Source organism: Phaseolus vulgaris, chromosome 10, assembly GCF_051622355.1.
Source record: "Phaseolus vulgaris cultivar YP4 chromosome 10, ASM5162235v1, whole genome shotgun sequence".
Classification (NCBI taxonomy): Eukaryota; Viridiplantae; Streptophyta; class Magnoliopsida; order Fabales; family Fabaceae; genus Phaseolus; species Phaseolus vulgaris.
The window spans coordinates 5,418,683-5,429,742 of record NC_143507.1 but is presented as its reverse complement, the minus strand read 5'-3'; the positions used below and the strand labels follow the sequence as shown (position 1 = coordinate 5,429,742).

General features: G+C 35.7%; 1 protein-coding gene across 2 annotated transcripts; it reads left to right on the top strand.

The window, feature by feature from the left end:
* Positions 1-288: 288 nt before the first annotated feature.
* On the top strand, positions 289-9,824 carry LOC137818616 (disease resistance protein RUN1). 2 transcript variants are annotated; one of them, XM_090296533.1, is made up of 6 exons: positions 289-960; positions 1,057-2,140; positions 2,245-2,469; positions 2,599-3,309; positions 3,645-3,804; positions 9,486-9,824. In XM_090296533.1, the coding sequence occupies exons 1-5, from the start codon at positions 455-457 to the stop codon at positions 3,771-3,773; spliced, it is 2,655 nt and encodes an 884-aa protein (XP_090152659.1). In that variant the 5' UTR covers positions 289-454; the 3' UTR covers positions 3,774-3,804; positions 9,486-9,824. The 2 variants fall into 2 exon arrangements, with proteins under 2 accessions (XP_090152659.1, XP_068478243.2); XM_068622142.2 differs by lacking the exon at positions 9,486-9,824 and having other exon boundaries at positions 3,645-3,900.
* Positions 9,825-11,060: the final 1,236 nt, after the last annotated feature.

Here is an 11,060-nt window from a genome sequence, read left to right as displayed (position 1 = left end):
TTATCTTGTTACTTGCTATTCCTTCTACTTCTTCTCCGATCGCTGCAACTCTTACACTCTAGGGAGCCATCAAGTTTCCTCTCTTCTTCTTTTTGAAACACACAATAGAGGCTCAAATCTTTATTAAAGTTTTTTCTAATGAACATATTGCTTTTACCCTTTAGCTCCTATGTAATTTTACTATTTTACCCTTAAATCTTTTCTATATTTTTCTATAGATGATGATGTTATAAGCTTTTTCGTAGTTATTAGTCTAATATATTTTGTTTGTGATTCAGAGTGGGCGTTGGTCTAATTTCTTCACTGGCTAAAGTAAAAAAAGTTTCATTGATGGTACATTGATGGTGTTAACGCGCTTCCTCCACTATTAAAAAATACTTTGAATGGTTTTGTGTCTGTTCATATCATTTCTTTGACTCACTGTGTTGCATTGATCCTCTTCTTCTATCAGTTGATGACTTCATCAATTCCTTCCATGGAATTCGCTTCTTCATCATCCAAACTCCCAAGGAAGTACGATGTGCTCATAAACTTTAATGGAGAAGACATCCAAAGGAAATTTGTTTCTCATCTCGATTCTGCCCTCTCTGCTGTTGGCTTCACCACTTTCCTTCACCACCCCAATGCACTCAACCCAATTCACTTCCAACAACCTATTCTCAATCACTCTCGTGTAGCCATTGTTGTTTTCACCACAGCCTACTCTCAATCTGAGTGGTGTCTTCATCAGCTTCAACAAATCATCAAATGGCACCAAACTTATTGCAGACATGTTCTGCCCGTGTATTACGAAATTCAGCCATCTGATGTACGACTTCAGATGGGTGATTTTGGTAAAGCCTTCAAAGCAACTGCAGAGCAAGCATTCTCAGAACAAGAACTGGAGCATGGCATGTCCAGGTGGAGCCACGCACTCACCAAAGCTGCAAATTTATTTGGATGGGATGAGAGCAATTACAGGTAAATCACTCACTCAATCACCATATTTTAAGCTTTCTGATTTAATTATAGTACCACATGACATGACTTCTTCCATGATTGTTATTGAACTTGAAGGAGTGATGCTGAACTAGTCCACCAAATTTTTAAGACCGTTCTTCATTTACCAGTTTTGTCCGCTACTAAATTCCCAGTTGGATTACAATCCCGTGTGGAAGATGTGATTCGAATTATCAAAAATAAATCCACGCAAGTTTTTACGATAGCTATATGTGGAATGGGAGGATCGGGTAAAACCACCCTTGCCAAAGCCATCTACAATCAAATTCAAGGTACATTCATGGAGAAAAGTTTCTTTGAAGATATTATACAACTTAGTAGTGGAACAAGAGCATATCTTCGTTTAGAAAAACAACTTTTTTTAGATGTCCTAAAAACAAAGATGAAGACACCTAGTGGTAAGATGGGGAGAAAAATGATTCGGGAAAGACTTTCTGGGAAAAGGGTGCTCATTGTACTTGACGATGTATCTAAGTTTCATGCATCATTAGTATTGGAATGGCGTGAATGGTTCAGTGCAAAAACTGTAATAATCATTACAACAAGAGATCAAGACCTACCAAGGATTCTTCAAGTTGATTCTGTTTTTCCATTAAAGCTAATGAACGCAGACGAGTCCCTTGAGCTTCTTAGTTGGCATGCATTTGGAGAAGCAAAACCAAAAGAAGAATACAATTACCTTGCAAAAAGTGTAGTTAGTCATTGTGGAGGACTACCTCTAGCTCTTGAAGTCATTGGAAATTGTTTATTTGAAAGGACAAAAGAAGAATGGAATAGTGTTTTGTTAAAATTAGAGATAATTCCCATGCACCACATTCGACAGAAATTGAAAATAAGCTTCGATGGTTTACGCAATGAAATGGAAAAAGATTTATTCCTTGATGTATGTTGTTCCTTCGTTGGTGAGGGCAGAGCCTATGCTACCAAGATTCTAAATGGCTGTGGAGTAGATGCTGATACTGGAATAAGAGCTCTGATAGAAAGTAACCTCATAAAAGTTATAAAGAACAACAAACTTGGAATGCATTCTTTGCTACAAGAAATGGGAAGAGAAATTATTCGTGAGATTTCAAGAGAGGAATTTTGGATGGAGAGCAGACTGCAGTTTGATGATGCAGAATATGTATTGACAGATAATTCAGTAAGAACATTCTTTATATATGGTTTCTAAAACTTCTCTTGCAAGTGTTTGCTTTGCTTTCTCATTTTCAGTAATTTTGTTTTTCTTTACTCTTTTCATCACAGGGCAGAAACTCTCGGGCAGTGCCTGTGAAACTGCGTTCAGCCAGAAGAGAACAATCAAGACTCCTGCTGAAACTCGCTGGAAGTTCTGAGTACACTTCTAGGAAACTGAGATGGTTCAGTTTGCAAGGGTCTTCAGAATACCCACCTAACGACTTTCATCTGCATGATGCAATAGTGATTCACTTAAAACACAATCATGTTCGACTACTTTTGAAAGAACCTCAGGTTTTTATTACTTTGCCATTTTCTATTAAAACACAAAGCTAACTAAAACAACAAAAAATGTAACGTACTGCTGTTTCATTTTGATTTTCTTCTCTGACACTTGTAAAAAAAAAAACTGTGACGGTGTAGGTTTTGAGGTGGCTGAAAGTCCTTAATCTTAGTCACTCCAAGTATTTAACAAAAACCCCTGACTTTTCCGGACTACCAAGTCTTGAACAGCTCATTCTGAAAGATTGTCCAAGATTGCGCAAAGTACACCAATCTATTGGATGTCTGTCCAATCTTACACTGCTAAATTTGAAGGACTGTACAAGTCTGAGTAATCTCCCCGCAGAGGTATATTTGTTGAAATCTTTAAAAACTCTAATTCTCTCTGGGTGTTCGATGATTGACCTACTGGAAAAAGATACAGTGCAAATGGAATCCTTGATAACTCTAATTGCTGAACAAGTGCCCTTTTCAATTGTAAGATCAAAAAGCCTTGGATATGTATCCCTACGTGGATTTGAGAGATTGCCACCTAATCTTTTTCCTTCTATCATTCGTTCTTGGATGTCACCAACAATGAATCCCATATCTCTTAGTCATTCGTTCATGGATATGGAGGATAATTATAGTTGGGATGATATTGCGCCATTGCTTAGCAGCCTGGCAAATCTTCGAAGTGTTTTGGTGCAATGTGACACCGAAATTCAACTATCTAAGCAATTGAAAAATTTTCTGGTGGAATATTTTGCAACTACAGAATCAGGAATTTCAAAGCAGCACTTCAGGTCTTCTTTGATTGGTGTTGGAGCATACCATGAATTCTTCAATGCTGTCAGCCATAACGTATCTAAGGTTCTTCTCTAGCTTTCCCTTTGGTTTTATCACCTTCACCTGAATTTAGCAATTAAGAGAACACATAATAATCCTAATGAAGTCTCTAAGTACTGGGAAATTGATTTCCACTTTCTTGCTTTATTAGTTTCATGATTTATTCCTAACGATTGTAGAAATTTAAACTGAAAGAGATGAACACAGATATGCGTTCTAAATCTCTGACGACATGATGCTGATATAACACAACAAATTGAATTACATTTTGTAACTTTTGATGACAAATAATGGTTGCAGAAGATAATTTGAATAACTAAAAGTATAAAAATGTCTAAGCTTTTTATCACATGGTACAGGTATCGGAAGGCAGTGAGTCATGTGATGTTTATCTCCCAGTCGACAAGGTGGAGATTTTTTTGAGTTTTGGTCATGGATTGGTGGTCAAGAACACAGTTGTCTATCCCATATGTGAATTCTTTCCCTAGATTCATAAAGAAAATTGTAATGTGACTTCAGGTAAGTGATTGATCTTCTTTGAGAACAACAGGATCCCTTTAGTTATGGAATTAATCATTGTGTCCGCTTATGGTTAAGAAATTCATGTTTATTTTAGCCTTGTTTCATACTCCTCAAATTGTGCTTCAGTTCATCTGTTTATCTTATTTGTTTGCTTCCTGTTAATTTTGTCAATCCCTTTATTTAAGACTAAGTGAAACAAATTTTAATTTCACTTCTCGTTGTTACACTTATTTTATTTTTTTATGTATAATTTAAACATGTCAATTTTTTCAATTCACATTTTTAGGTTTCATTATAGTTTTCAGTTATGACTTTTCAATTTTCAACTTTTAACTCTTTTTTTTTTCAAATATAGCCATGATCTTAAAAATTATTTTAACTTTGTTAAAAATGTTTAAAACTTAATTCTTATAAATTATAATTCATTTGACATGTTCAAATAAAATAACCATTTAGACAAGTACAACTTATATTATAGACAACATTTTTATTAATATTTTAGATTTGCATGGTCAGTTGTAAAATTGGCATATGTTATGATAATTTTTCATTTCACACTATATCTGTTTTAAAATATAAAAAGTACATTTATTATGTGGATTAGAACAAGAATAGTTATAAAAAAAAGTATATTCAGCTAATTTCGATGTTGGTTAAGATTTTAGCTAATGGAGAAATTATAAGATAGTTTTTTTAATATTTGACTGGTTTTAGTGATTTCTCTCCCTGCATAACAATTTACATTTCTCTAATTATAACAAACACAATTCCCAGATAAATCTTTTTCAGGTTATCATTTTGGGAAAGGTATAAACAATGCATAAGTACATAAATAATTAACAATACAACGATCCTAACATTCATACGCAAGGTATAAGCTATCATAAATAAAATTAGAAATTTACAAGCTATATCATTGTAAAGGGATAATATATCTCACTGCCTTTTATTCTTTTCTGTTATAACCACCTATTGGTTATAACTCCTTTATATACACTTGTAATTGTAATCTTTGATATGAATATTTGATATACTTTTTCCCTTTTCTCAAACTCTCACTCTGTTTTACTCTTTTACCCTTTACCTTCCTCTCTCTTCACATGGTATACAGAGCTTTTTTTTTTCATCATGTCTTCCCCTTCTTCATCTTCTTCTTCTTCGGGTACCAATCTTGAAAAATTTTCTGGTGTTTCCTCCTTCACACCTCATACTTTCTCTACTCCAGTTTCATTGAAATTGGATGATGATAACTTTCTTCTCTGGCAGCAACAAGTCACTGTCACTGTACATGGTCTCAACCTTTCACGGTTCTTGGAGGAGTCTTCATCACCCCCAGAATTTCTCACTGTTGAAAATTCAAAATCGCCCACCCTTAATCCTCTTTTTCTTCGGCATCAGCAACAGGATCACCTTCTCGTTGCCTGGCTTCTCGCGTCCATGACACGCCAATCTTGACGAAAACGGTGGGTCTTCACAGAGCGTATCAAATCTGGAATAAACTACATACGTATTATGCCACTCAGTCTCGAGCCAAAATTAAGAAACTCAAGGTACAGTTACGCAATCCTAAGAAAGATCGCTCCATTTCCACCTATCTTCTTGATCAAAAGAAAATCGTGGATACACTTGCTGCTATCGATGATCAAATCGAAGCTATTCTGGACGGCTTACCTGACGAATATGATGGTTTCATTACTTCCGTCACCTCTCGCATCGATCCATACACAGTGGAAGACATTGAGGCTCTTCTGCTTGCTCAAGAGGAGCGTTTTGACAAACATCGATTGTTGGATTCTGGTATTGTTCAAGCACATCTTTCAACAGCTTCTTGGCAACCGTCAAACCCCACATACAACAAACCATGGATGAATCAAACTCACAGAGGTGGTCGCCGTGGTGGACGACCCCTAAATCGCTTCTTTGGAGCGTCAAATCGAATTTCTGGAGCGTCAAACAGAAACCCTAATTTCAAGACTCAGTGCCAAATCTGTGGAAAGATGGGTCATACAGCTCTCCGTTGTTGGCAAAGGTATGACACCGATTCAAATACCTCTATCAATGCTAATGCTACTGAATTTTTTGCTTCAGCGAATGAATCTGCTGAACCATCTATTTTGGGAGCACCATCTACGGTCACCGATCCTCTCTGGTATCCTGACAGCGGTGCTACACATCATCTCACAAGTGACTTCAATGCTTTTACCACCAAAGCCAATTATAATGGCACCGAGGATGTAAAGTTAGGTAATGGTTCAGGTACTCCCATTACTCACATTGGCTCTGCCACTTATATTACTCCTCACCATAACATTGTCGTTCATCTTCATCAACTTCTTCATGTTCCAAACATCACCAAAAATCTTATGAGTGTTTCTAAGTTTGCTAAAGACAATAATGTCTTCTTTGAATTCTATTCTGATTACTGCCTTGTCAAACAACAGGATACAAAGCAGATCATTCTACAAGGAAAACTTAAAGATGGTCTTTATGTGTTTCCTCCATTTATTCACAAACTCAAACCTTTTGTATGCAATATTAGTGTTAATTCTGTGTGTTCTAAGTTTCAACTATGGCATAATCGCCTTGGTCATGCTTCCTATAACACTGTTACTAGAGTAATGAAATTGTGCAACGTACCATGTATTAAACACTCTGTTTTTTGTGAAAATTGTACTATTGCTAAACATCACCAATTACCTTTTCATGATTTTGAAACTGTTTATACTTGTCCTCTTGAACTTGTATTTGTTGATATATGGGGTCCTTCTCCATACTATTCTTCTAATGGATCTCGGTATTACTTAGCCTTTCTTGATGCTTATTCGCGCTTTACATGGCTTTATCTCATATCCTCTAAATCTCAAGTTTTTTCAGTTTTCCAGCGTTTTAAAATTTTTGCTGAAAAACAAACTGGATGCATATTAAAAAGCTTACAAACGGATAATGCTAAGGAATTTCTTGCTCTTACACCTTCCTTGCATAATAATGGGATACAACATAGACTAACTTGTCCTCACACACATGAGCAAAATGGCTCAATTGAAAGAAAACATAGACATGTTGTTGAGACAGGTTTAGCCTTATTATCAACTGCCTCTTTGCCTTATAAGTTTTGGGGAGAAGCTTTTCTTACTGCAACTACTATTATTAATCACTTACCATCTTCTGTGCTTAACAATCGTACACCTTATGAAGTTCTTTTTAACAAAAAACCCACTTATGAATTTTTTGAAGTCTTTGGTTGTGCTTGTTATCCTTTGCTTAGACCGTATAATCATCATAAATTTGAATATCATGCTTCTATATGTTTGTTTTTGGGATATGATTCCAATCATAAAGGGTACCTTTGCTTGTTGCCTTCTGGTAAGACAATTATCTCACGCCATGTCATCTTTAATGAAATTGTTTTTCCTTTTTCTCTTACAAATAATCCTTTCTCTATTGATTCTGATTTGTCATCTTCTACTCATTCTAATGTGCCCCTCACTGTTATTCCTTCATCCACCTCTTTACCATCTGCTCCTAATAATAATAATTCTGTTGCTCCTGCTTGCACCACTGCACCTATATTTTGTGAATCTATGGAGTCTCTTTCTTCTCCACCTGCTTCAGATTCTATCATCAACAATCATCCCATGGTGACTCGTTCCAAAGCTGGTGTGTTCAAACCCAAAATATATCAGGTTAGTACATCATTTGTTGAACCCCTTGGTTATAAACAAGCTTTATCTGATTCAAACTAGTTTAAAGCAATGCAATCTGAATATAATGCGCTTATAACTAATAACAATTGGACTCTAATGCCTCTTCCTCTTGCTGCGAGTGTTGTTGGGTGCAAGTGGATTTTCAAACGCAAGTTGCATGCTGATGGGACTTTTCATCGCAACAAAGCACGCCTTGTAGCAAAAGGCTTTACTCAGGTTCCTGGTCTGGATTATAGTGACACATTCAACCCTGTTGTTCGACCGACAACAATTCGAATTGTTCTTGTTTTAGCTGTTTCCCACAATTGGCCACTACATCAAATAGACATTGACAATGCTTTTTTGCATGGAGACTTGCAAGAACATGTATACATGGCTCAACCACCTGGTTTTGTTTCATTTGCGCATCCTCAACATGTATGCAAACTGAACAAAGCTATATATGGTTTAAAACAAGCTCCTCGGTCCTGGTTTCAGAAGCTTCATCACACTCTTACACAGATGGGTTTTCAATCTTCTAAAAGTGATTCTTCTCTGTTCATAAAGTTCTGGGATGGTAATGTCTTACTCATTCTTGTCTATGTTGATGACATTCTTATTACTGGTAACTCATCTAATGTAATTCAAAAATTTATTTCTGCCCTACAAATTGTTTTTCCTTTAAAAGATCTTGGAATATTGCATTATTTTCTTGGTGTTCAGGTCTCATCACTACCAGATGGTAGTTTATTCTTGTCTCAGGAAAAATATGCAAATGATCTTTTGCTGCAAACTGATATGCTTCATGCCAAATCCCAGCCCACACCAATGATTTCTTCTTTGCGGTTAACTAAAGATGGTAGCACAGCCGTTCCAGATCCCACTGTTTACAAATCTACTGTTGGAGCACTTCAATATCTCACTATCACACGTCCTGAACTTGCTTTTTCTATGAACAAAGTCTGTCAGTTCATGCATGCTCCTCAAGAACACCATTGGAAAGTTGTGAAATGGATTCTAAGATATGTTGCTGGCACCACTGCGCATGGTCTCCATCTTCATCCCAGTTCTACATCATCCATAATGGGTTTCAGTGATGCTGATTGGGCAACTGATTTGGATGATAGACGCTCCACAACTGGCTACTGTGTCTACTTGGGAAAGAATCTTATCTCATGGTCTTCTCAAAAACAAAAGGTGGTCTCTCGGAGCACTACAGAAGCTGAGTATCGAAGTGTTGCTGTTGTTCTTGCCGAGCTGTTATGGATTCAATCCCTTCTAACAGAACTCCGACAAGTTTTCTCTCCTCCTACAATATACTCTGACAATCTAGGAGTTGTTCTTATGGCTGCCAATCCTGTCATGCACTCCAAGACTAAGCATTTTGAATTAGATTTACACTTTGTCAGAGAGAAAGTTCAACAAAAACACATTCATCTGGTGCACATTCCTGGTCAATATCAAGTAGCTGACATTTTTACTAAACCTATTTCAGGAGCATCCTTTTTTAATTTTAAGAGTAAACTTATGGTGGAACACATCCCCACCACAAGTTTAAGGGGGGATGTAAAGGGATAATATATCTCACTGCCTTTTAGTCTTTTATGTTATAACCCCCTATTGGTTATAACTCCTTTATATACACTTGTAATTGTAATCTTTGATATGAATATTTGGTATACTTTTTCCCTTTTCTCAAACTCTCACTCTGTTTTACTCTTTTACCCTTTACCTTCCTCTCTCTTCACAATCATAAAGTTACTTGTAAAAAATATGAAAGTGTACTACATGTGAATATCTTCTATAAGTTTATCCTTCAACTAGGATAAGTAAAAAGAATATTTACAAATTCAAAATTTTAGTTAATCAATAAAAACTTCCCATGTTACTACCCAAACTGCTTCAGATAATACAATTACTTGCATCCACGAGTCATTAATTAATATTAATGATTATGATTGATGAGGGCCTTAACAATTTACTTGGTTGTTATAGGGTGAAACCAATGTTCAATATGGAGCAACTGGAAGACGCTGAAGAATGTTAATGAGATGATGGAATTATCTAATTTTTTCCATGAGTTTTGGTGGTATTGAAGCTGCAGTTTGCATCTCTTATAGAAGATCAATAGAGGCAGGGTGTTTGCTGGTGCAAGGTGTTTAGTTTATGCAACAAATAACACATATCTAGTTTATGCAACAAATAACACATATCTTCTTCATTCTGGGGTGTTCTTTCTTTTATTTGGTAATCTCTTAATGTGGTTTGGATTGTGTAAAAGGATTGGGATACCCCTTTTGTATCCCTCTTAATTTAATTTCATTTTTTGTTGATAAAAAAAAATATAATTGATGAGTCGATGCATTTCTTCACTTCAAAAGATGAAAATCCTATAGTTGAATCAATGTTGTACTATGGTGTAATAGAACATATCTATGAGGTTGGTTATACTAGGTTTTTTGTTTAGTTTCAAGTGCAAGTGGATTGACAATAAGAGTTGTGTAAAAAGAAATGAATCAAGAATGACTTTGGTTGGCTTCAGAAAGATAGGTATTGGGTGAGCCATTTATCATGGCACATCAAGCATCTCAATTTTTTTATGTAAAAAATCATACGTAAAAAGTTGGTATGTTATTTTTTCATGAAAAAAAAACTAGTAGAGATCATTGATGATGAATTGTGTAAAGTTGATATTGGTGACTCCCGTACCTTTACATCAATGATGATGAATAAAGATGATGATAAAGTAGTTGATGATATACATGCAACCTGTAAAGACATAATGAGGGAATGTATATTTATGAATTTGTTATTTTTCATAAGTTTTATACGTTTATTTGTATGAAATTGTGTAATAATATTATTAATGATTTTTACTTTATTTTTTTAATAGAGATAGGGCCAACAATTAATATCCATTTACTTCATATGTCACTACTCACTATAGATCTTAGTATTGGTCTGACATCATGTCCAAATACAGAGATTTTCAGTAGCTATCTTCGAGAATTATCGCATGAGAAGATGTGTTTGAGGTCAATCGAAAAATGATCTAGCAGGATGTATTGGTAATGTATATAGTCTTATTTTTATATTATATTTATTTTTAATACTAAAATCCTAATTATAACTTCATGATATTGTCATGCAGATGCATTTTGATATCTACAATGTACAAGCATTGAAATCAAAGGTTTTTTTTTATCGGTATTAAGTTTCAATAATTTAAGTCAAAGTTGATGACGACATATGTTTTTGGATAAGAAAGGTCAAAATCCTTGTACAACAACACGTGGTTATCCAACTTTAACCAGGCCAACTCAGCAACTAAGTCTTTGTTTTGGCTAGTCAGAGCGTTGTTGGCGTCTAGAGCATATTGAAGGGAGGAAGCAGACTCCACCAGTTAAGTCTTAAGGCCTTCCACATCTGCCCCATCCTTCTCTTTGAGTATTGGGCCTATTTGCTTGCCGATAACGAAAGCTCGGGCACTTCGTTCCATAAAAGACTCGACCAACTCAGAAGTTGTCGCCGACATAAAGCACTCCCTCTCTGTCGAGTCGAGTGGGATCG

Coding starts and splice junctions, on each gene's coding strand:
- LOC137818616 (XM_090296533.1), top strand. CDS start 455: ATGACTTCATCAATTCCTTCCATGGAATTCGCTTCTTCATCATCCAAA. Junction 961..1,056: donor TGGGATGAGAGCAATTACAG/GTAAATCACTCA, acceptor TTGAACTTGAAG/GAGTGATGCTGAACTAGTCC. Junction 3,310..3,644: donor TCAGCCATAACGTATCTAAG/GTTCTTCTCTAG, acceptor CACATGGTACAG/GTATCGGAAGGCAGTGAGTC.